Source organism: Myxine glutinosa, chromosome 13 (assembly GCF_964187855.1).
Source record: "Myxine glutinosa chromosome 13, kmMyxGlut1.1, whole genome shotgun sequence".
Lineage (NCBI taxonomy): Eukaryota > Metazoa > Chordata > Myxini > Myxiniformes > Myxinidae > Myxine > Myxine glutinosa.
The window spans coordinates 54,312,904-54,337,894 of record NC_136273.1 but is presented as its reverse complement, the minus strand read 5'-3'; the positions used below and the strand labels follow the sequence as shown (position 1 = coordinate 54,337,894).

General features: G+C 46.6%; 1 protein-coding gene across 2 annotated transcripts in view; it reads left to right on the top strand.

Moving 5' to 3' along the window:
• The window catches only part of SWT1 (SWT1 RNA endoribonuclease homolog), an 80,376-nt gene that overhangs the window by 12,904 nt on the left and 42,481 nt on the right, over positions 1-24,991 (top strand). For both annotated transcript variants that reach the window (XM_078767517.1, XM_078767516.1), the window contains exons 4-7: positions 1,460-1,549; positions 8,008-8,235; positions 14,087-14,180; positions 22,176-22,503. In XM_078767517.1, coding sequence (XP_078623643.1) covers positions 1,460-1,549; positions 8,008-8,235; positions 14,087-14,180; positions 22,176-22,503 — 740 coding nt within the window. The remainder of the gene's footprint in view (positions 1-1,459; positions 1,550-8,007; positions 8,236-14,086; positions 14,181-22,175; positions 22,504-24,991) is intronic.

Genomic DNA, 24,991 nt, shown 5'->3' with positions numbered 1-24,991 from the left:
ACATTCTTCCTTGCAGATTTGCCAGACAGGCCGCTGCACCACGGATAATTTTGCGGCCCGTCGGGTTGGCAAGCAACTACCGACACTGATTGATACCACGAAACCTGGCAGGGTCCTCACTCTTTTACAAACGCATTATCTTTCCAGTTTGTTGGCGATGCATATTGGAGCCAGTACTTTCAGTGCGTACTCGTTTATTAGTCCCCTACCGGTGTACACCGGAGGGGACTATAGGTTTGCACTCCGTCCCTCCGTCCCTCCATCTGTCAGTCTGTCAGTCCGTCACGCAAAGAACAGTTTTCCGGACTTTTTTTTCTAAACTCTTAATGCTAATGGTTTCAAACTTGGTACATGGTTTCCTGATGATAAGTTACAGATCAAGTTCGAACTTCACGACGTTTCGATCATTTTTGACAACGTTATGGCACTTTGAACTTTGGTAATTTCCCCAACAGTTTTCCGGATGACAGACTGCCGGTAGGGGACATGTATTGCAGCGCAATACTCAGAATGCTTGTTTATTATGTACAGCTGAGTGTAACCGTCAAGTACGCACTGACTTAGTTACGGAGCTAATCAGTGGGGCAGAATTTCCCTTCTATCTAAAAAACAACTTCCTTTGCATACCAACTCGAACCAATAGTGAATGAGACGAAACAGGCAGGATGGAAGCAAACAGTTTACCAAATAAAGCACACGTATTTGCAAAGCACATAATCGATGATGACATTTTACATGTATATATACACGAGCTGAAGTACCCAGTGTTGCCCAGGGAAGTTCCCGGGAGGGGGGGGGGGGAGGGATTAAGGGGTGGACGGGGGTGGGGAGGAGAGGGAAACGGGAGATGAGGGGTAAAGGGAGGAGGAGGAGGAGGAGGAGGAGGAGGAGGAGGAGGAGGGGGAGGGGGAGAGATATAGTGCATATACATCTTTTTTTGGAGGGGGCTTTGAGGGCTTTATTCGGCTCCTCCGTTTTGGGGTGGGGGGGGGGGGGAGGGGGTGGAGGGTAGAAAGACAAATTTACTGGGAAATGCAGAGGATGGCCCAACGTAAAGTGCGCAGCCATTGTTTATGCTCGTGTGGCACAAGTGAAAAGGATTACTGTTGATTGTGGGAAATAGCACTCGTGCTTTTAGTTTGTACCGCTTGGGTCTTAAGAAATGGGAAGAAAAAGGGAAAAACCTAGCTAATCCCCTGCAACGCATATTGACCTGATAGACCGACTAGACAAGAGGGTAGGACTACCTGCACATGTACTTAATTAAATTACTAACTACAGAATCTGTATGTTGTGTGCAATTATCATTGGGGAGTGCCGGTTCACAGAACTGCAACAATATGCTTCAAAACAACCTTAAAATGATATGCTTCCTTGCAGGGCTCACCTAGGTGTGTTGCTGAACAATGTTCATCAAAATGTAATCCATTTTCCCATTGTAATCTAATACCTTTCTCAGTGACAGCCAGGAAAACTGTTGTTGTGCTGGACACAAACATCATGCTGCACCACCTTGACTTGTTGCACAAGCTTGCTTGGCAGAATTCAGGTACCTCAACACTGGGCCATACACTTGCTGAGGATTTGTTGCAGTTTTGAGTATAATCACAAAGTAAAGGGGTGCTATAATGTGTGCTGTGAATGTGTTCACTTCAAGAGTGAATCAAAACACTTAATCCCCTCCCCCTTTTCCCCCCACCCCTCCCCCCCAAAATTGATTTCTTTGATATAACCATTATATGCACCTTTCAATTTATTACTTGTAACTTGCATTTTGCCATAGATACATATTGGTGAAAATGAATGGATAAACCTGATTAGAAACTGTTTGACTGGTGCTTTGCGAGCAGGGTGTTGCATCATTGAGTGTGCCGTTTTTTGGATGGCCGTCCTATTTCTTCCTTAAAATGCCATGAATCAGCTTTGTATTTGTTATTGGACTTGCAAAGTAATCATATTCGCTAACTACACCTCACATGTGCTGTCTTCGCATAGTATGGCCCACCAGTCTTTAGGGTTAACACCGCTGTTGGTGAAACCATGCTAATCTGAACTAATTGGAGGTAGAGGGTGGAAGTGTGGGGTGGGAGGGGGAATACAGCCACAGCTTGTGGCTGCTTGGTTGCATCATTTTCTTGGGGTGCGGCTGTGCCGCTGATGCAATGCCCCCCCATTACCAATCGGCTGGTACTCATTTTGCCGACCTTGAAAGGATAACAGGCTGAGTTAACCTTCCTGGTGTTAATTCAATGGCGCGACAGGGGCTCAAACTTAGGACCCCAATATCTCAAACCAGCCACCTTCACCGTGGATCCAACCCCAACCACAACAATATCACTCCATTATAATCAAATGGGACTTTTTGTGAATTTATTATTGCCAAACCTCAACTTTTCAGGATGTCAAATTGAAACTAACACAGCTTATTTGTACGTATGTGTGTGAAGTTTGATCAAAATTCGTCAAAAGGAAAAGTCAAGACCATCCGAAACATGTAATAACGCCCATTAGGCCGCAGTATAAAATGAGCTGAAATGCTGCACTTATAGACCATGGGCAGTCCGACGAAAAGTGGCTGGAGAACACTTTTCGTTCCGAGGAAAAGGTGCGACTTTAACTTTTGACTGCTGGTAGACAAATATTCGGTGGAGTGTGGGGAACAAGTTTTCCACGATATATTCGCCCAAGAAAACACAGTGAGCAGTTAAAGTTGGGCACCAGGGTCAGACATTTTGGCATTTTTCTCATTCTAATGCCCCTATAGCTCCTCCCATATGCCCCTCCAATCTTCAACTCTCCAGGGGCCATCAGAAACAGGAACATAGCTCTTAAATCAGAAGTATTGACCGTGCAAACGCTTTAGTACATAAATTATAAAAATTGCAACAAGGTGAATCGTTCAGAAAAATAGTGATATAAAATCAATATTAATAAAGATGAATGAAATGAGTCCTGACAGCAGGGCATAGTGCTATCTTACACTGAAGGAAATATCATGGTCATACACTGATCAGTGTGGATGTTGCAAAGGATGCATTTAGGTACATCAACAGTGCGAGTGATCAAAATGTTCATACAAGTACAAATAATTTCAACTTTGACAAGGTTTCGCTTTCCACATCAATAGATCTAGAGATTTGAAATTGCACACGCCCGTCGAATAACTCGAACCTCAATCAAGTCATACCAGTTCACAGTTGGGTTTAATTATTTATTAATTACACGTCGTTTCAGAGGGGAAGGCATCTTTGACCATTTTGGTGTCTTTTGGGTCTTCATGGTGTTTTGGGTCTTCAGGGCCATTTGGGTCTTCAGAGGCTTTTGGGTCTTTGGTGTCTTCAGAGGCTTTTGGGTCTTAAGGGTCTTCGGTGTCTTTTGGGTCTTTGGGGTCTTCAGGGGCTTTTGAGTCTTAAGGGCCTTTTGGTTCTTCTTGGTCTTTAAGGGTCTTTGGGTTTTCGGGGTCGATTGGGTCTTTGGGGTGTTTTGGGTCTTTGGGGTGTTTTGAATCTTTTGGGTCTTTTGGGTCTTTTGGGTGTTTTGGGTTTTTGGGGTGTTTTGGGTCTTTGGGGTGTTTTGGGTCTTTGGGGTGTTTTGGGTCTTTGGGGTGTTTTGGGTCTTTTGGGTGTTTTGGGTCTTTGGGGTGTTTTTGGGTCTTTGGGGTGTTTTTGGGTCTTTGGGGTGTTTTGGGGTGTTTTGGGTATTTGGGGTGTTTTGGGTCTTTGGGGTGTTTTGGGTCTTTGGGGTGTTGGTGGTCTTAAGGGTCTTGGGGGAATTAAAGGGTCGTCAAAGGTCTGAGGAGTCTCAGCAGTCTTAACGCAATTAAGAGGATTAATTATAATTAATTAAGAGGGTGGTAATTGATTTGAAGAAGAAGAAGACGTTTTAGTCGCATATAAACACAACGACGACATACATAACCATATACGTTTGCTCTATTATAATAAGATGTACATGGATGTAGGGGTGTACTTACTTTTTCCACATGCGAAATTTGCATTTATGTGTATTTAAATTATACAATGGACTACAAAATGTAAATGTTTCATGATATTTGTTATATTATATCACCTTTATCTGTCAATATTGTTGAAATGAAGATCAAATAGCTGTATGTTGAAATATGTTGAAAAAGTCAAAACTTTACGTGGGGTGTACTTACTTTTTCACGTGACTGTACATCGCGTTCCACAAATCGAAGTCTTTTCATCATCATCATTATCATCCTGTACATTCCACCCTCAAATAACTCATCGGTGGCTGTTTTAGAGCTATTCTCACTTCTGGCACTTACACATATCTGTGCAGGACAGGTTAGAGGAGAGACATGAACACAGGCCCGTTTTGCATTTTGACATTTTACGTGCGCAGTTGACGACCTGCAGCATAATTTCGGGAGCTGAATCTTGTGTCGTCCACAGAACTGACAATTCATCACCTGTAGCTCGCCAGCCGTGGCCGACTGGAGAAGGAGCATTGATGACATGGCAGAGGGCCCGTCTGTGTATGACGGCTTGATAGTTGGCCCGCAAAATGTTTTTGTGCAGGGTTTCTCTTGGAGATGGCATACACTGTTCTCCTGGCGACAAAGCCAAGCAAAATAGTCTGCATTGTGCATCATTCACGTCAGCTACTGAGTCTTGACCGTAAATAACACAACCGAACCTCTCCAATACAGGTTGCTATGTCAAAATCGGCCCCCAATTGCGTCAAGCGTTGCACAAAGTCCCGCTTTTGTACATGATGAAAAATGTTCTCCTTTCACCATTCTCATGAAACGAGCTTGTGGAGTCACACCTGGTTGGAGATGAAACCCAATGAGACAGACAGTGAGACAATGGCTCCCCAAGGCCATCTTTGATGCATCCTATATCAACCGCACAGGTGCGATTCTTGACGCCAGTCGAAAAAAACCAACAAATTTGCTGGTATTTGTGAACTGAGAGCAGTAGCGATCACTGCGACATCAGTATCTGGACTGTGAATGACAATATCACGATGACTGGAACTGGCGTGCTTTTCGAGGAGGACGAGGAGGAGGGGGAGGAGGAGGAGGAGGAGGTTGGGGTTGGTGTTGGTGTCAGCCTCCTCGTGGTCGCACTGCAACTCATCCACTGACTGTTTATATAGCTCACCTATTGACACTTTCAACACGACATTGGTCAGAATGTCTCATAAATGCTATAATCTCGCCCCCAGATCAGGCAGTTTGCTTGACCGCCAAGTGGTGAAAAGAAAATCAATCGGTGCTTCTTTATTCTCACCCTTTGCGAGAAATGCCTTTCTCCGACTTGGAATATTTTGATCGGGGCTGTGGTGTGCAGTATATGGAGTGTGGTGAGCAATATGTGGTGTGGCGTGCAGTGTGTGGAGTGTGGCGTGCAGTGTGTGGAGTGTGGCGTGCAGTGTGTGGAGTGTGGCATGCAGTGTGTGGAGTGTGGCGTGGAGTGTGGCGTGCAGTGTGTGGAGTGTGGCGTGCAGTGTGTGTGGAGTGTGGCGTGCAGTGTGTGGAGTGTGGCGTGCGCTGTGTGGAGTGTGGCGTGTGGTGTGCGGAGTGTGGCGTGTGGAGTGTGGTGTGTGGCGTGTGGTGTGTGGAGTGTGGAATGTGGAGTGTGGCGTGCAGTGTGTGGAGTGTGGCGTGCAGTGTGTGGAGTGTGGCGTGCAGTGTGTGGAGTGTGGCGTGCAGTGTGTGGAGTGTGGCGTGCAGTGTGTGGAGTGTGGCGTGCAGTGTGTGGAGTGTGGAGTGTGGCGTGTGGAGTGTGGCGTGCGGAGTGTGGAGTGTGGCGTGTGGCGTGCGGTGTGTGGAGTGTGGCGTGCGGTGTGTGGAGTGTGGCGTGCGGTGTGTGGAGTGTGGCGTGCGGCGTGTGGAGTGTGGAGTGTGGCGTGCAGTGTGTGGAGTGTGGCGTGCAGTGTGTGGAGTGTGGCGTGCAGTGTGTGGAGTGTGGCGTGGAGTGTGGCGTGCCGTGTGTGGAGTGTGGCGTGCCGTGTGTGGCGTGCCGTGTGTGGCGTGCCGTGTGTGGCGTGCCGTGTGTGGCGTGCCGTGTGTGGCGTGCCGTGTGTGGCGTGCCGTGGAGTGTGGCGTGCAGTGGAGTGTGGCGTGCAGTGGAGTGTGGCGTGCAGTGGAGTGTGGCGTGCAGTGGAGTGTGGCGTGCAGTGGAGTGTGGCGTGCAGTGGAGTGTGGCGTGCAGTGGAGTGTGGCGTGCAGTGGAGTGTGGCGTGCAGTGTGTGGAGTGGGGTGTGGGGTGCGGCATGCACGCCTGCATGTGGTGTGTGGCGTGCCGTTCTGTATGTGGAGTATGCCGTGCAGAGTGTATGATGGTTGCGATACTGCGATCGGACGATGTCACCACTTTCCCCTTCTAAATGTATTCCATCTAACCTCAGAGAATGGACACACATTCTGTGCTTTTACCAAAGCTGGATGCAAAACACAGAATAAGGGCGACTTCCCAGTGGATTTTGCTTCGGACATGACTCGCCTCACACTGACATGGGGGCCGCCATTGCAGTACAAGTAGTGCAAATGTTTACGAAAATATGGTTTCTGATTGGCTTGGAGTGAGTGCTATTAGTACGCTGACTGGCCAACTTACTCCACTGCTCACAAGCACCTGACACACTTCCACCTAGAGAAATAAGTGCTTGTAACTCCGAGCCAAAGCTAATCCTTGGGCTTTGTTCACATGGAGAACTTTACATACACAGCAGGAAATACCATTTTATCCATATTCTCAGTTCGACAAGTCACACCTCTTCCACAGAACGAAATGAAACGATAGTGGTGGACTGCCCACGGCCTATTGAGATGCAAGGTTTCCTGGGAGTTTTCCTTCTTGAGAGTTTGCTTCAGTATCCATCTTGTCCACCCCCTGTGTCCTGCTCTAGTCCTCATTCGTCCTCGCATCCCTTATCTCTGAAGTCTCTCTCTATTTGTCCCTCAACCCCACTTGTGTCTTTCCCCTTCTCGTTCTGCTGTTCATTTTGTTCTGTTGCTATCCGTTTTGTGTCCTAGCTCCCCCATGTGCCTCGACTTTGTATTTAAAATATATAAATAAAAAAGGCAAGGCAGGCACATGATATTACTAAATATAGAGGATTAATTTTATCAGGACAGAACACAAAGATCCCAACACAAAGACACAAAGAACACAATACTTAAATGATAGGGAAATTAGGCTCTACGTACACAAATCATTCACACAGAACCGTGCTGGATTGTGAACGATATTTCGTCCTTGCACAATGGATAAGGAGCTGCTTTCACGCAGTTGGGCATCCTCTTCCCAGCACCATCGAGGTGTGATGCCACCGGATCAGACCGACATGTTCATCACCAGTGTGAGCATGGTTGAAATGGAGGCGAATGCGAGCAGATGTATGGAAGAAGGGAGAGAGAACGAGCCCTTGTGTACGCTGACCTTGTCTCCTCTGGCCTGCCTAAGGTGGAGCCAGTCATCTGTTTGAGCGGGCCAGTGTCCGGGCACCATGGTCCCAGCTCCAACCACTGCAGTCCCCACGCTAGAGGAAGACCTAACCAATTGCCGGCATGTGTGGGGAAACTGTGTGGACCAATCACTCTCATGAAGAAAGGCAACATGCCATCTTGGACACCCAGTCTTCATCAATCCTCCGAACCCAGCCCAGACTTGTTTGTTTTAAACAAGGGGGGCAAAACTCGAGACTTCCTTGACCTATAACGAAAGCACGAAATTGGATTAATCTCTTCCCTGTGCATCAGAACACTTGGCATTCGACATTAACATTGTTACTGAGGTGTTTTAATAAATTTTGGCATGAATGTCAATGATGCTAAGGCCTTGTTTCTACATTTGAACACTCCCTCCTTCCCCTCTTATAAACATAATACATTTTTTTGTTTTTACAGGAGATGGAAGTTAATGGGCTTCAATGAGAAAGGGGTCAAGGGCTAGCTAGCACACATCCAGCACTAGTTGTACAATCATGCCCATCTCCATTTTGCTGTGCATATCTGACCTTTTGTGTTTTCAGATGCGAGTAGTCCGACACTGCTTATTCCCTGGATTGTGCTGCAAGAGTTGGACTGCTTAAAAGCAGAAAGGAAAGATTCCCGGGCCTCGAAGATCACCAGGTTTTCAAATGACCTCTCAGACCGGTGTATTAAAGCGAAAGATGCAGTGCTCTTCCTCAATAATGCTCTGAAGGCAAAGGCTCCAGCTTTGCTAGGACAGTCTGCTCAACAAGCTGGGGAGCCAATCCGTACGGACATGCACATCTACATCATTCTTTGAAAACTCTAGATATAGCAAGTAATGTAAGAGATTATCGGAATCTATCTCTAATACAGCAGATTTGCCTTTGTAACTCGACTAACATTGCTCCTTTCACCAACTAACTCCTTCTTCCACAGCCATAGTTATTAAATTGAAGTTAAGAATGTTAGATTTAATTATATTGGCAACTTAAGTCGAACATTGGATTGGTATCGATTAGACAATTAATGTTGTGGGGGAACTGTTTGATTTGTGGAAAGCTGTCGTTACTATGGAAGACCAAACTCCTGTTGTGTGCGACAGTGTTTGTAAGCTATGATAACGTGAAAATTGGGGGACAGAATTTCATCGAAAAAGTTCATGAAATAGTCGTTTGACAAACATTTTTTTTTCTGTCAATTCTGATGCCGATTACAGACTTGAAAACTCAGTTGTAATGTTGAAAATTGTCCGAAGTAACTAAAGAAGCCAAAAGGCATGGTATGTGAACCACCACAATCACTTTTGTGAAACAGTACGTTGGAGTAACTTAAGATACATAAAGTCAATGTTCGAGAGATCTATCAAGCCCAGGTAGCTTTAGGAATTTGCTGTGAATCTTATCGACGATCACTTTCTCTTCTTGCCGGATTTGAATGAGACTGGAGACACTTGAAGATTAATACAGAGACAGCAGATCATTGCTTATTTAACGATAGCAACACAGGTCCACTTATTACGGGCGGACATGCAAGGATCATGAAAATCTTTTGCACATAGATTTGTGAGAATGTCAAGACAAAAAACCAAAATTGTCCATCAAATTCCATATTGACTCTTTCAAGTTATACGCACCCAAAACACACATTCAGGCAGAATTGAAGTGTACAGGATACCAGAGGTTTATGAGTGAGGCACCTCTTAAGAAGACGATCTCCACAATGTTCTATGATTTACTGTGACAAGTGTTTACCTCCAAACCCCAAAAACCGAAGTAGGTGGAGGCATGTTGTTCAGTGTAAAACTGTTGAAATGTAAAAGCACATACTTGGTCTGTGATGAAAGAGTGGATGACCCATTGACCCAGCATCACAAGTGTGCATCCATGATCTGGGAGCTGTTTCAAACCTGCATGCTGTGGAGATTCAATATCACTGACTGCTACGCCTCATTCATTGGAAGACGTAAAATTTCCTCAGCTGCAAAGTCTTCTTACCCGAATGATGTTACTTTCATAAATGTTGTCTGTTATTACCAATGACCCCCAAAGAAGATGGAGCTCGGTTGAGCTATACAAGCTATTTGGTCAGACGATGTTTATGCAGAATATAGATACTTCTAGGCTAGGTCCAGTGCCAGTGTTGACTCACTAAGATGTTTGGACATGAGTAGCCAATGGGATTGCTTGTGGAAGTATGTTCCAGAGACTGAAATTCGTGGCAGCAAATGACAGTGACCCTGTCTTTGAAGTCATAAAGAATTTCAGAAGAGGTCCAAGAAAAGGAAAAGTCAAGTTGTGACACTTGTGATGTCAGCAACTAAACTTTTGAGAAGGCAGTTGTAGCTGCAAGCAGTTCACTTTTGTCTTACAAGTGGACTTGTTTCATCAGGCTGTCACAAGATAATCTCTCGGTCTGGCCCAGTCAATCCAAAGTTTAATGACCTGAATTTTCAATCAAACCACACTTGGGCTAGCTGTAAAACTTCATCATCAGTTTAGATCAAAAGAGCTGGATTAACATTCTCCATGGCAGTGGATACATCAGCTCCTATTATGAAGCTCTTAGATTCAGAAGTCCTCTGCTGAGGTTACTGCCCAAGACAGATATGCTATACTATAAAAATAAAAAATAGTTACTGTATATGTGTATATATATATATATATATAATATATATTATATATATTATATATATATATAATATATAATATATATATATATATATAAATAAAATATATATATATATAAATATATATATATATATATATATACACATATATATGTATATATATGTATATGTACAGTCATGGCCAAACATATTGGCACTCTTGCACTTTTTTCAAATAATGCACCATTTCCTCCAGAAAATTGTTGAAATAAAAAAAGTCTTTTGGTATCCACATATGTATTTCATTGGTTTGCAGTGGAACAAAACAAAAAAGAGGAAAAAAATTACTAAATCTTATTCCACACAGAAATCCCAAAATGGCCCAGACTATTATTGGCACCTTTTAGAAGTTGTTAGTAATAATTCGATTTCAAGCACATGATTCTCCTTTACTTTGGAATTGAACTCACCTATGGTGAGTTGCAGGTGCCTGTAATATACAAATCACTCCTTCAACCAGTTTGAATGGAGAAAAGGAGTCATTCTGATGTTTTGTGTCACTGTGTGTACCACAATGAGCATGGAGAAAAGAAAGAAAACCAGAGAATTGTCTGAGGAGGTCAGACATGAGATTGTCCATGCTTGGCTACAATCTTAAGGCTACAAGCCCATCTCCAGAGACCTTGATGTTCATGTGTCCACCATACGCAATGTTATTAGGAAGTTTAAGGCCCATGGCACTGTAGTCAACCTCCCTGGACATGGCCACAAGAGAACACTTGATTGAAGATTGCAGCGTAGGATTGTTCGAATGGTGGAGAAAACACCTCGATCACCTGCCAAACCTTCAGACACAAGGTAGGACACTTTCAACTTGCACCATCCGTCGCCAACTCGATGAAAGGGGGATCTATGGCAGGAGACCCAGGAGGACCCCACTTCTGAGAGAGAGACATAAGAAAGCCTGACTGGAATTTGCCAAAACACACCTGAACAAGCCAGAATCCTTCTGGAAGAATGTCCTGTGGACAGATGAGATCAAATTAGAGCTTTTTGGTAAAGGACATCATTTCTATGTTTACAGGAAACAAAATGAAGCCTTCAAAGAGAAGAACACCTTCCCTACTGTCAAACATGGAGGAGGTTCAGTGATGTTTTGGGGTTGCTGTGCTGCATCTGCCACTGGGTGCCTTGAATGTGTGCATGGCATCATGAAATCAAGAGTTTACCAAGGCATTTTGGAGAGCAATGTTCAACCCAGTGTCAGAAAGCTGGGTCTCAATCGAAGGCCATGGGTCTTGCAGCAGGACAATGACCCCAAACACACTTCAAAAAGCACCCAGGAATGTTCACGACAAAACGTTGGACTGTTCTGAAGTGGCCAGCAATGTGTCCAGATCTAAATCCCATCGAACACCTGTGGGGAGATCTGAAAACAGCAGTTGGGAGAAGGCACCCTTCAAATCTGGGAGAACTGGAGCAATTTGCACAAGAAGAGTGGGTCAAACTGCCAGTAGGGAGGTGGAGGAAGCTCATTCATGGCTAGAGGAAGCGCTTGACTGCAGTTATTTTGTCAAAAGGTTGTATTACCAAATATTAAGTATTGCGTGTCAATAATTTTTCAACGCCATTTCTTTTTCTTTTCTGATTTAAAAGGATATATTAAGTTCTGATTCAAAAACAAAGATTCTGTAATATTAAGAGTGAAATAAAGAATTGTGGAGACCAAATACTTTTAGAGAAAATTGTGAGTTATTTGAAAAAAAGCACAAGGGTGCCAATATTTTTGGCCACGACTGTATATATCTATCTATCTATCTATCTATCTATCTATCTATCTATATATGTATGTATATATATCTATATATATATATGTATATATATCTATATATGTATGTATTCATTACCTAATACGTGGTTCGGCCGCCATCTTGGAAAAACCGAAAAACTTTGCACCTCTATATCTCCGAAAGCGCTGAATAGAAAAAATCGAGACATGGCTCATTGTAAAGAACTCTCCATGGGGAATAAAATATGTTAATGATTATATCATAGGTGCCTCCATTATGATGTTATAATTCGACAAGTACAAAACTTCATCCAATCAAGATGAAATTTCTTGAGCGCCATGTCAGCATAAACTGGTGGAGAAAAAAAATTAATGAATACGTCATCGTTCACGTGGTACGGGCACCATCTTGGAAAAAACAAAAAGCTTTGCACCTCTATCTCAAACACTGCTGCACAGAAATAATTGAGACAGATCTCATTGCAAAGAACTCTCCATGCGGGATAACACATGTGAATAATGACGTCAGAGGTGCCGCCGTTATGACGTCATAATTCGACAAGTAAAAAATACTTTATCCGATCAGGATGAAATTTCTTGAGCATCTTCTCGGTATAAAATGATGCAGAAATAAAATTATAATGACGTCGTAGGTCACGTGGTTCAGCCGCCATATTGTTTTGAGTGAAAAGCTTGAAAAGCCACTAAAATCCAATTTTCTCCAAAAGGACAACAGATCGAGGCCAAACTTTGCACGCAGAATCGCATACCCATGACGAACAAAAAAGTCACCGAGCATGACGTCATGCGTCTCATGGTTTCGGAGTTATGATGTTTTTAAGCATAAACTTTAAAAACCTAGCTCCTCCCTCATTTTTTATCCTATCGAGGGGAAACTTCACAGATGTGTTCAGCATATCAGTCTACTAAAATGACCTTTTGGAATTTGTGACAGGTGACGTGGTTTGGCAGATATAAATAATAATTAAACAAAAATATTAATTTTATAACCCTTGAACCGCTTCATTGATCGACGTGAATCTTTATATTATATTAGAGGTAATGAAGTGTAACAAGTGTGCAAAATTTCAAGATGATTGGATGGATGGTCTCGAAGCTAGAAGTTGTTATTGCGTGAAGAAGAAGTCGTCTAGATTGGGCATGGAATTAATTATCACACTGCACATGATGAGCAAGCAAAGTACGGAGCGACCTCACGGGGTCATTTTGAGCTCAAATAAAATTCTGATTTCAGATTTGTCAATCGCTGAGGTATATTAATACACGACCAAAACAGATTTGGCGAAATTCTGACGATTTTTGACGAAAATATGACATTTGGGTCTTTTTTTTTTTTTTTTTGTATACTGAATCGAGGCTCGTGAAAGAGCTACTGCATTTCAGTAAAGTAAAGTGTGTGCCGTGTCAGCATTATAAAAATTGAAATGTGGCTCATTGTAAATAACTCCATATGGGGAATAGGTGTTGTTAACGATGACGTCATTGGTGCCATAATTATGACGTCATAATTCGACAGGGACAACGCTTAGTCTGATCAGTTTGAAATTTATTGAGCATGATCTATGCAACAATTATTTAGAGAATATAAATTTATGATGTCATTGCTCACGTGGTCTGGCAGCCATATTGGATCAAAAAAAAAGAAACGTTCAAAAATAGAAGAGTTGGCTCACACCAAGTTGACTGCGCAGGGTAAGTATTCCATGAATACCATCTAGTTTTTTTATGCACCGAGTTCAAACTGTACGTAATTAATAGACATACAAGCACATGGCTTCATGGCCAGACAGACAGATGGACAAACGCAGAGACAGAGCTCCTTTTATATTATAGATGTCTAAAATTATTTGTTCGAGTTGGAAACATTTTCTTATCCATAGACACTTTGGAATCTTAAAAAGGGTTGTCCAGCTGCAGGACAATTAGTCCACCTATTTTCCCTTAAAATATTTTTTAGATTTGAATTTTTTTTTCTTGCGTGGGTATTCCTGCTTGGTTTTCATTTTTAAGGTTTTTCAGAATTTTTTTTTTAAGTTTATAATCTCAAAATAAAAATATTTCCTCTTTTTGTGCTTTATCATGGTTGTGCATAGCTTATAATTAAGAAATTGACATTCATGCTTCGTGAGGGAGGGGTAGAGAGGACCGCAGGATTTCACTCGGCCAAGTGCTGATATCATGTGTCGGATATTTTTCGTGATTCCATCCACATGTCTTGCAGGTGGTTTGTTAATGGAATGCAATGACGACCGCATCCTCCAGTGTTGCTTACAGAAGCAAAGGGACCATGCTGAATCACGCATATTCCTCTGGAGGTATATATTCTTGACGTTGCACCTATGTTCATCTTCATTATTGCTTTGAAGTTTATTGAATGAGATCTCAGAGCTTGCTTGAGCTCGAGCGAACCATCTCAATATTAACAGTATGTATAAAGTGTGTTCATATATGAAGGTCTCCCAATTTATTTCAACAAGCACTTATGACTTACAAAAACTAACATGATTCGGTGCGCTGCGCGCGCCTCACTACACGTCGTTTCAGAGGGATAGGTATCTTTGACCATTTCAGTGGCTTTTGGGTCTTAAGGGTCTTTGGGATCTTCAGGGTTTTTGGGTCTTCAGGGTGTTTTGGATCCTCTGGGCCTTTAAGGGTATTTTGGGTCTTCAGGTTTTTTGGGTCTTCAGGGTGTTTTGGATCCTCCGGGCCTTTAAGGGTATTTTGGGTCTTCGCTGTCTTTTGGGTCTGAAGGGTCTTTTGGTTCCTTTGGTTCCTTTGGGCCTTTGGGGTCTTTTGGTCTTCAGGGTATTTTTGAGCCTCAGGGCCTTCAAGGGTATTTTGGGTCTTTGGTGTGTTAGGGGTCTTTGGGGTATTTTGGGTCTTTAAGGGTATTTTGGGTCTTCAGAGGTCTTGGTGGTCTTAAGGGTATTGTGGGACTTAAAGGGTCGTCAAAGGTCTGAGGGGTCTCAGCAGTCTAAACGTAATTAAGAGGGTGTTCATTTTTTTGAAGAAGACGTTTTGGGCGCATATAAACATACAGACAAACATACATAACCACATACGTTTGCTCTATTATAATAAGATGACATGTACGTCACTTCTCAATACATTCCATGAGGAATGCTATACTGTGCACTTTTGGTACTTACTCATCCATGATGTGAAGGCTTTAGCAAAGCTTTTTTCAGGGGTATGTGGAGCCCATTGATAAATCTCATACCAAACATAATCAAGAGAAGTTTGCTGCCACGAAGGTTGTCTTTCATTTTTGGAAGTAATGAAGAGTTACTGAGCATTGGGTCCAGTGAATGTGATAGATGTTAGATAATCCTCCGTTGTGTGAAATCTTTCCTTGGCACTAATGAGCTTCTCACCACTTGTAAAGCTTTCATCTGCAGCTTAATGGAGTACTGCTCTCCCCTCTGGGCTGGTGCTCCTGCCTCACACCTAGCTCAGCTTCACGCTGTAGAAACCAAGGCTTTCAGAATCATTGGTATCTCCCGCAATGAAGCTGATTCTGAGCGCCTTTCACTCGCTCACCGCAGGCAGGTAGGTGGTCTTTCTGTCTTCTACCGACTCCTCTCCGGCCTTGCTCCCACTGCTCTGTCGGTGCTCTGTCCCCCAAATATTCCGACAGGATGCACAAGATCTGTCAGCAACCCTCTTCTGGTGAATCTACCAAAATCAAGACTCTCTGTTCACCTTCACTCTTCCATTCCTGTTTTCTACCGCATCTGGAATAAACTCGCACACTCTCTTCAATCCCACTTCTCCCTCCATAATCTTCAAAACATCTGTTCACCACCATCTCTTATCTTCCCCCATCCAAATCCTTGATCTTTTCTACCCTGTAAATACACTCCAAATCCACCTCAGTGAAATTTGGTTTTCTTTCCTGAAAGTCCTTGTGGTGTCCATCTTGTTAATCCCGTGTGCCCTGCCCCAGCCCTCTACCTTCCACAGATCTCCCGATATCCTTGTTCTCTACTGTTGTGCTTTTCTCTCTTTCCCCCTCTTGTCTCCTGCTCCCTTTATTATGTTATATGTGTCATGAAAATCAAGCTCAGACACGACTTGACCTCTGGGTAGGTTTTAATATCATTTAGATCTGCAGTACATCCTGTAAAAATACATGCATGCAATAGGCATTAAATCAAAGCATTTCATGAGCAGCAATGGTCGATGCAATATAACAATGGTTAGCGCAGCGCATTGTCAGCGCAGCATTTGGGGCGTACATACCATTCAAACTACTGGATAATGTCACAGTGAGTTCTGCTGAAGTGTCGGCGCGCCCCGGTTGTCCCGGGTCTTATAGACGCCCCCCCCCCCCTTCCGTAGCGAGCACCCCTGGGTTCACCTTGGTATAATTTCACTACATTCTCCCCGCCGTTAGAACTATACTGCCGCTCGGCAGGTTGCAAGCAAGCATCAGCAATAAACGAATGGGTCACGTCAATCCACGTCAGTCGGTCCATCCGTAGCGGTCGGGGCGGCGAACCTCCCTGCCAGTTCGTGTTCGGAATCTACCGGGCACGGCGTCCCCTAGCCCGGAGTCCCCCGCGTCGGAATAGCCGCCGGAGGTTGGAGTCGGAGGGGGCGCCCCTGCGCCTTCGGGCACGGGAGCGGGGGACGACGGGAGTAACAGTGGTAGTTCCATAGGGGAAGCTTCGATAGAGTCCATAGACTCGTAGACGGGTTCGTCTATCCCTGTCGTCGTCCCCACATGGGGCGAGATGGCATACGGAGACAGTAGACTCGCGGCCATCCGCCGTTAACACGCGAGCATGCTCGGGATTAGCCTGGAGGACCTGCACCTTGTCAACAAGGGGGTCGTACTTGCTAGTGCGAACCGCTCGTTTGAGATAGGCGGGCCCCGGTTCAGCGAGCCAGCTGGGTAAAGATTGGATACTGCCGGAGCTTCTCGGGTGGTGGAACAGTCGTTCGTGAGGAGTCTGGTTGGTGGCAGTACATAGGAGAGCCCGGATTGAGTTTAGAGCGGCAGGCAGCGACCACGCCCATTTATCGAGGCCTCGGCCGAGGGTCCGAAGGCTTAGCATGACGGCCCGCCATATAATCCCATTAAAGCGTTCGATCTGTCCATTAGCTTGGGGCCGGTACGGGGTGGTGTAGCTCGAAGCGACATTATGCTGGAGCAAGTAGCCCCTCACCTCCTGGGACAGGAACACCGCACCCCGATCGGTATGCACGTAGGTCGCATACCCGAACATAGAAAACAAATTCTGCAGGCACCGAATAACCGTGGCAGCCGACATATCCCCGCACGTGTAAGCAAAGGGGAATCGGGAATACTCATCGACGATAGTGAGCAGATAGCGAGAGTTGCTCGACATCGGCAGCGGCCCTTTGAAGTCCATCGCCAAGCGCTCCCACGGTCTAGTAGCCCTAACGAGTGTCCCCAGAGGGGGGCTATAAAAACGCGGTTTGAGTTCCGCACAGATCGCGCAATCACGGCAGATGCGGCGGATGTCCTCCATCGAGTACGGCAGATTGCCCCCGCGCACAAAATGCGCGAAGCGCGTTACCCCGGGATGACACATAGTGCTGTGCAAAGTGCGCAGCCCCTCCAAAGTTACAACCCCCGCGCAAGTGGCCGGCCTCGATAAGGCGTCAGCGACCAGGTTATCCTTCCCCGGGCGGTATTTGATGGTGTAGCAGAAGTCGGCGAGTTCGATACGCCAACGGGTGATTTTCTCATTCTTAATGCGCTGAGCATGCAAGGTGTCGTACATAAACGCAACACTCTGTTGGTCCGTGATGATTTGGAAACTTCGCCCAAGCAGATACGGACGCCATCGCCGAATTGATTCGACGATCGCGTACGCTTCCTTTTCGACAGACGAATGCCTCCGCTCGGCGGAGGTGAGAGTCCGCGAGAAGAAAGCCACAGGGCGGCCTCCTTGGGAGAGAGTCGCCGCTATCGCATGATCCGAGGCATCACTCTCCAAAACGAAAGAGGCACTCTCGTCAATCGTCGCGACAGCGGCGCCAGCAATGTCGACTTTAAGGCCCTCGAAGGCCGCCAGGGCGGCCGGGCCCATGGGGAAAGTGTCGCAGGCCACGAGGGGGCGGAGCTTTGCGGAGAAATTTTGCACCCACTTTGAGTAGTGGGCGAACAGCCCTAGAGCGCGTTTCAGCGAAGCCCGATCGCTAGGCGGAGCCATATCGAGCAAAGGGCGCAGACGCTCCTTATGCGGAGAGACGGAGCCATGGGTCACGGTGTACCCCAAAAGGTCTACCGTGCGTAGAGAGTATTGACACTTCGCCGCATTCATGGTTAAGCGATATTTCCGCGCGACCTCGAGGAAGCGTTTCAGATTAGCGTCGTGATGCTCCTGGTCATACCCACAAACCGTAAGATTGTCCAGATAGACAAAGACATCGGTCAAATTCTCCTTCGCAACGAGGTCATCCATAGCTCTCTGAAAACAAGCGACGCCGTTCGTTACCCCAAAGGGAAGTCTCGTGAACTGGTACAACCGCTGACCCGATTCAAAGGCTGTAAAGACGCGATCCGCCCTAGAGATGGGGACTTGATGATACGCACTACGCAGATCGAGAGTGCTATAAACAGAATACAGGGCCACCTGGCGTACCAGGGCGTCCATCCCCGGTAAGGGGTAGGCATCCAGCTGTGTAAAACGATTAATCGTCTGCGAATAGTCGATTACCATTCGCCGGCGGTGGGCCTCACTCCGCACCACTAAGACTTGGGCCCGCCACGGTGACCTACTGTGTTCTATGATACCGTCCTTCAAGAGCAGGGCCGTTTCTTCCGCAATGAATTGCGCGTCCGCGCGAGAGTAGCGCCGCGATTTGACGGCTACAGGGGTACAATCAGTGGTCAGGTTGGGGAACAGTGAGAGTGGCTCCATGTCCATTTGAGCGAGGGCGCACACAGCGAGCGTGTCCGGCCCTCCGAAGTCCATTTCCAAACGTCCATGCCGCTTAAGGAAATCAAGTCCTAACAGAACGTCAGCGCATAAGGCCGGTAATACCATGAGATACACGTCCGGGAACGTGTGTCCGTTTATCACAAGTTTCAATCGACACGCCCCTTTTGTGCTCAACCGAAGTCCCTGAGAGGCCATGAAGATCCGGCGGGTTGTCCCGAGAACCGGCCACCCATGTTGATGCACGAGTCGCTGATCAATAAAACTATCCGTGGATCCCGTATCAATCAAAGCTTGCGCAAAAACGCCCGCGACCGTGAGCGAATGAAGGCCTGTGCTAGGCCGGCAGACCCGGCAGGTATAGTTCCGGCCGGGCGAGAAGATCGCGCCTCGCGGGTGGATCCCACGCCGGCTGCAATCCTTCGGGCCTCAGCAGGAGCATTGAAGTCAGTTGGCTCATCAGCAGTTTCATTTGCCAGAGTGGGAGTGAGTTGGTCATAAGAGCAGCCGCCAGATGGCGCTCGAGCCACGTGAGAAAGATTTCTGCCGTCTGTAGATTCACATGCCAAAGTGGGTGCATGTAATTCGCAAAAGCTGCCGTCAGATGGGGCTCGTGTCACGTGAGAAAGATTTCTGCCGTCTGTAGATTCACATGCCAAAGTGGGTGCATGTAATTCGCAAAAGCTGCCGTCAGATGGGGCTCGTGTCACGTGCTGCGTTTGCCGCACTTCGAGAGGAATTTCCAAAGTAGGAGCATGTCGCTTGTTTGAAGTAGGCGTTCGAACGCCAGTCAAGGTTGGACGCGCTGTGACCGGTCGCGTTCGCGCCATTTGTTTCGGTGGCCCGATGTATCTCACCAAGGTCGGGCGAGAAGCCAGAGGCCCGCGAGGAGGAGAGCGGCTCTTCAAAGCTGAGCAAGGCGCCCCGTCCGGCGCTCGATCTGTTGGCTCCGCGATGAGCCCATTCAAGGTCGCTCGGGAATGCGTGCCCCGAGCGGCCTTTTTGCAGACCTTTGCAAAATGGCCCTTGGTGGAGCACAGGTGACAGGTCGCCTCTCGGGCCGGGCATTCAGAGCGAGGATGCTGCCGATTTCCACAAAAATAACATTTTGCATACCGGGCAGGTCGTGGCCTGGCAGCGGCGGCCGCAGTGAGGCCGGAAGCGGAGTCCGCTTCCGGAGCTCCCAGAGTCTCGGCCGTCGTGGGGGTCGGGTCCTCCTCCATATCCTCGGCGGTAGCCCTCTCAGGTCGCGCGAGTTGCGAGGTCCCCGCCACGACTCGTGGGTGATCATATGCGGTCAATTGTTCTCGGGCATCTGTGTATACGCGTGCCAGCCGTAGTGCTTCTGTAAATGTCAGCTCCGCGACCTCCAAGAGACGGAGCCGCAAGACTCCAGAACTAATTCCGGAGATGAATGAATCTCGGAGCAAATCGTCCTGCACTTGCTCGTGGGTCCGGACGTCCTGCACGCAGTCTGCCAATAGGTAACGCAACTCCTGCGCGAAGCGATCGATCGATTCAGACGGTTGCTGCCGCCGCTGAGAAAGTTGATGCCGGCCGTGTACAGCGCTCCGTGTCTTTACGTAGAGGCGCTTCAGCTCGGCTAGGGCCGTAGCGTACGTCCCAAATCGAGAAATGTTCTTGAAAACAGTGTGATGGACCTTGGACTGTAACACGGACAGCTTTATCGCAGCGGTGGGCTCTGTCTCGTGAGCCGCAAAGTAATTCTGCAGCGTGTTGAGCCAATGAGCAAACTCCGATGCAGATCCCTCAGCTTGAGGGTCGGCTCCGAGAATCGGTACCACGATCATCTTGTGGTCAGCCATTCCGGTGATCTAAATGATATTAAATGTCGTGAAAATCAAGCTCAGACACGACTTGACCTCTGGGTAGGTTTTAATATCATTTAGAGCTGCAGTACATCCTGTAAAAATACATGCATGCAATAGGCATTAAATCAGAGCATTTCATGAGCAGCAATGGTCGATGCAATATAACAATGGTTAGCGCAGCGCATTGTCAGCGCAGCATTTGGGGCGTACATACCATTCAAACTACTGGATAATGTCACAGTGAGTTCCGCTGAAGTGTCGGCACGCCCCGGTTGTCCCGGGTCTTATAGACGCCCCCCCATTCCGTAGCGAGCACCCCTGGGTTCACCTTGGTATAATTTCACTACAATATGTGTTAGCTCTTACACGAGCCTCAACCTAATGTACCAGAGTCGGTTCACCAGAGGTCCTGGGTTTGATTCCTGGTCTGGGTGTCTAATTTTCCCACATGTCAATTAATTAGTTATAATCGTGTTTATTAATTTAATTGTATTTTTACGCCCCCAGTGGTGTTTATAATAGCGGACATGGATTTCTTCCCCCATTGGAGGAAGACCCTCTCGTGAGCAGGCCATTGGTGCTCCTATGGTTGGCAGCGAGTGCCCCGGAAGCAGTAACGGAAAGAGTGGCAATCATATGTGTGGGAAAATTGCATGCTTGGTCAGGGTCACCCAGATAGCTCAGATGGCAGAGCATTGGTACTGTTCATCAGAGGACTTGGGTTCGATTCCTGGTCTGTGCGTGTAATTTTCCCACATATGTCACTTGATTAGTTATTCTTGGGGTTTGGGAATTTGAGGGGGGAAGGAAGAAGGCAAGGGGTTGTGGGAGGTTGATGTCAATACTTTGGTTTTGCTTGATAGCATTGACATCTTAAACCACAACGGCACTCCGAGCACGTCACTGCCAGGCTGAACAGTTTACATTTTGTAGCCCACTGATTGGCTCGATCTGTATCTGTACTTTAAACAAAATCAAATCTCTCGTTTTTGTCACCTACCCAACTAATCCACCAAGTTTTGTCCGAATCCGTCCATAACTATTTGAAATTTCGTTTTTGGCCCCATCTCTCAATGGTAAAGAATCGCTTTCAAAATCAAAAAAATTTCAAATGCAGATCTTCACCAAAATGGAATCGATGCCTCCTTGTCACATACTCAACCTCTCCACCAAATTTCGTCCGAATCCGTCCACAACTTTTTGAGATATCCTGCTCCCAGACAGATGCACAGACAGGGATGAAAACATAACCTCAGTCCACCTTTGGTGGCAGTTAACCATGGTTACAGATGAGGATCCCAGATTCGCATCCTAAATACTACATGTTGGTCCATTGTCTAATAATGCCCTTTTTATTCCCGTAAGAGTACACTGATGTCTATTATTGCATTTTTCTTCAGGGTGATTCCTGTGCAAGCTCCACCACGAGCCTCAAATTAATTTATTTCAAAATGTTTTTTTTTTTGAAATTCACATATTTTTGATGCATATCAAGTCTGCTCATGTTTGAAAACATTAAGGGAGCTGCTTCCCCCCACCCCCTTTTACTGTTTCATATTCACAGCAATGATGTGAACCTTTGTACAAAGGCATTGGTGAGTGGGATTGAAGTCTGTAAAGCGGAAGACCTGTCAATTGGGATTGAAGTCTGTAAAGCGGAAGACCTGTCAAACCTCTCATCTATGACCAAAGCTGCAGTCCCCTCGTCGGTCGTCACTCGAGCAGGAGAGAAAACTGAGAGGAAACCTAACCTCGCCATGCCAAAGCCAGATGCACAATGTTGGGTTGACATCTCAGAAACCTTAAAACAGTTGCAGAAAACGATGACAGATGTCTTGACAGTTGTTATGGAGAAGGAGATGCGCCTTGCTTTTGATGAAGATTGGCTAGAGGTGAGATGGAATGTGTATGTTGTCAAAGGATAGTATTTAGTATGAGTTTTTATAAGAGATTTTGCACTTCAGCTTTGCTGAAAGGCCATAGACAATTATATCTTGACAGCTATTTGTATTTAAACCCTGAACAGCCAGTGATCTGAAGAGCCCGCAAATACAAAGGTGAATGAAGTCGGGCTGGAAATGAAGTTTGACATTTTAAAGTCTAGTTGATATAAGAACTTCTTGAAGTGATGCGGGTTGGAAAATCATTTTCAGATGGGTGTTTGGAAACTAATAAAATGGAAAAGGCTAGCAGTTTCACTGAAATATACAGTTGTCAATGCATGGCTGGTAGCTTGTAGTCTGATCCCTTGCAAGCCAGTATAGTAGCAGTTAAAATACTCACACATCCTTCTCTTTCTCCCACTTCATGCTCTGCCTTCTTGCCATGCTCCGTGCCTTTCTCGCCATCCTACGTGCCCTTCTTGTCAATGGTGCTGTCAATGCCTGACGTTCGACTGAAGGTGGCACAAGAATGTGGAATTTATTGGTTCATCATTTCCCATTCGCTGTTTTTTGCACGGGTGCCTCGCTACTATATAATATATATATTGTTACAGACACGACTTTGATGTTAAGGTGGGCCGAGCGGAATGGCCGTCGTGTCCGCACAAATTACCCGATTATACTCGACGTTGACGGAGCCGCGCTACGCTGGATCAATAAAGGAAAAGAAGACACCCGGCTGGATTATAATGACAGACACCAATGTTTCGATTCTCAATTATATTCGTACGGAAAGGTTAGATTACAGGGGCTAGAGGTATATCACAGGAAGACAGGCACTTAGACACACTCTTATATTGACCCCGGACAGACGACAGATAAACGGGACAACGGCTGACTCACACGGGGATTGATGGCAGGGAAAGGCAGGTATCGGTGGCTCCAGGTGCGCCTGGGCTCGGGGCAGAATCCACACGGTTCGGTCCGGTCCAAAGATGCGGGGAGGTCACAGCGCTCGGAGGTAACGTTCTTTCCCAGGCGGGTTCGCTTCCTCTCAGCGATCGCAGGCAACGTTCTTTCTCAGGCGGGGCGCCTCTGACTCAGCGCGCGCAGGTACTTCTTTCTCCAGCTGGGGGCGCATCTCACGTCACGTCCGCTAAGTCGCCACGTATATCCGGCGGGGAGTGACACGCCCTCGGCTCGTTAGCTCCGCCCCAGATGGAATCGGTCCGCCCTTCTGATTGGGTGCGGGGGGGGGTTACCAGGCTCCGCCCTTGACGAGGAGCTGACAGCCAGCCCCTCTGGTAACCCCGTGGAGCGCCGAGCCGGTGTGAGGACGCATCCTCCCCCGCGCCGCCGCGCCGCCCCCATCTCCTCTGTTGTTGTAGTTATAGTTGTGGAAGAAGATGGAAGGAGGTATGGAAGATGGAAGGAGGTATGGGAAAGGTCCTAAACTCACTACTGATGCCATATAATCACATTCTGGTGCAACGAAGAGTCATAATTAATGGAAACGAGGCCTTAACTGACATAGACTAAGAATAACCACCAAGATGTCCGAAAGTTGTCTACGTGTGGTGCGGTGGACCTGGGCACGACATTTAATGGGGGAATAAGGGGAAGGTCGGCTCTACTGATTGTTGTTTACAGACAATGGGACTAGGGAATGGGGGATTGGGGATAGTTGGGGAGTATTGGGGAAAATAGGGGAATATTTACAAGCGGATATGGAGGCCAAATTCCATATTCGCAACATTGCACCCTTCTCTACCCTCGGGGCGTCCCGACCCGATAAATTTTTACCTACTTTAGTGTGGCACGCAATGTAGTTCCCTCTACTATTAACTCTACCCTGAGTGCGACAGTTTTACAGATATTCACAAATGAGTAAATATGTCCCCCTGCGACGTTGCACCCTTCTCCTCACAGAAACACACCCACAGGATAACCGAATCCGGAAAGAATTCGCAAACTAAACATACAGCCGGTAGGGAGCATTATTTACATGACTACGCTGCTATTTACACTACGATCCAGGACCTGTTTTTGGAGGAACACATGCAGATGTTATGCATAGAGAGAGCGCGCTTGCCAGCATCGATACACCAACCCACGAGTGCTCTGTGGCCGACGGCCTTTAATAACGTGCAGAGCACCCTTTCCCAGCATCAAAAGCACCACCCCACCACACAGTCAGCACCATCCGGTGCAGTCACCATTGTTCATGGGAATAAAAATAAATTCGACAACCCCTAACCCTGCAGGTGTCTCTTGCCCTTCGTGTGGCCTTCAGTGGTGTTAACTATTAGTGGTTCACCTGTATGGCATAGGTGCCACGTTGACCCATAGGTCCATCAACGGGTGGTGCTTGGCCGCAAACGAACTGCGGTCCATTGTGGGTGGCCACAAACATTGCGGTCCATATGGTGTATCGATCCAGGCAGCCAACAGCGAAAGTGCAGGCCCACAACTGCGTAGCCAGCACCTCTCTCTCCTC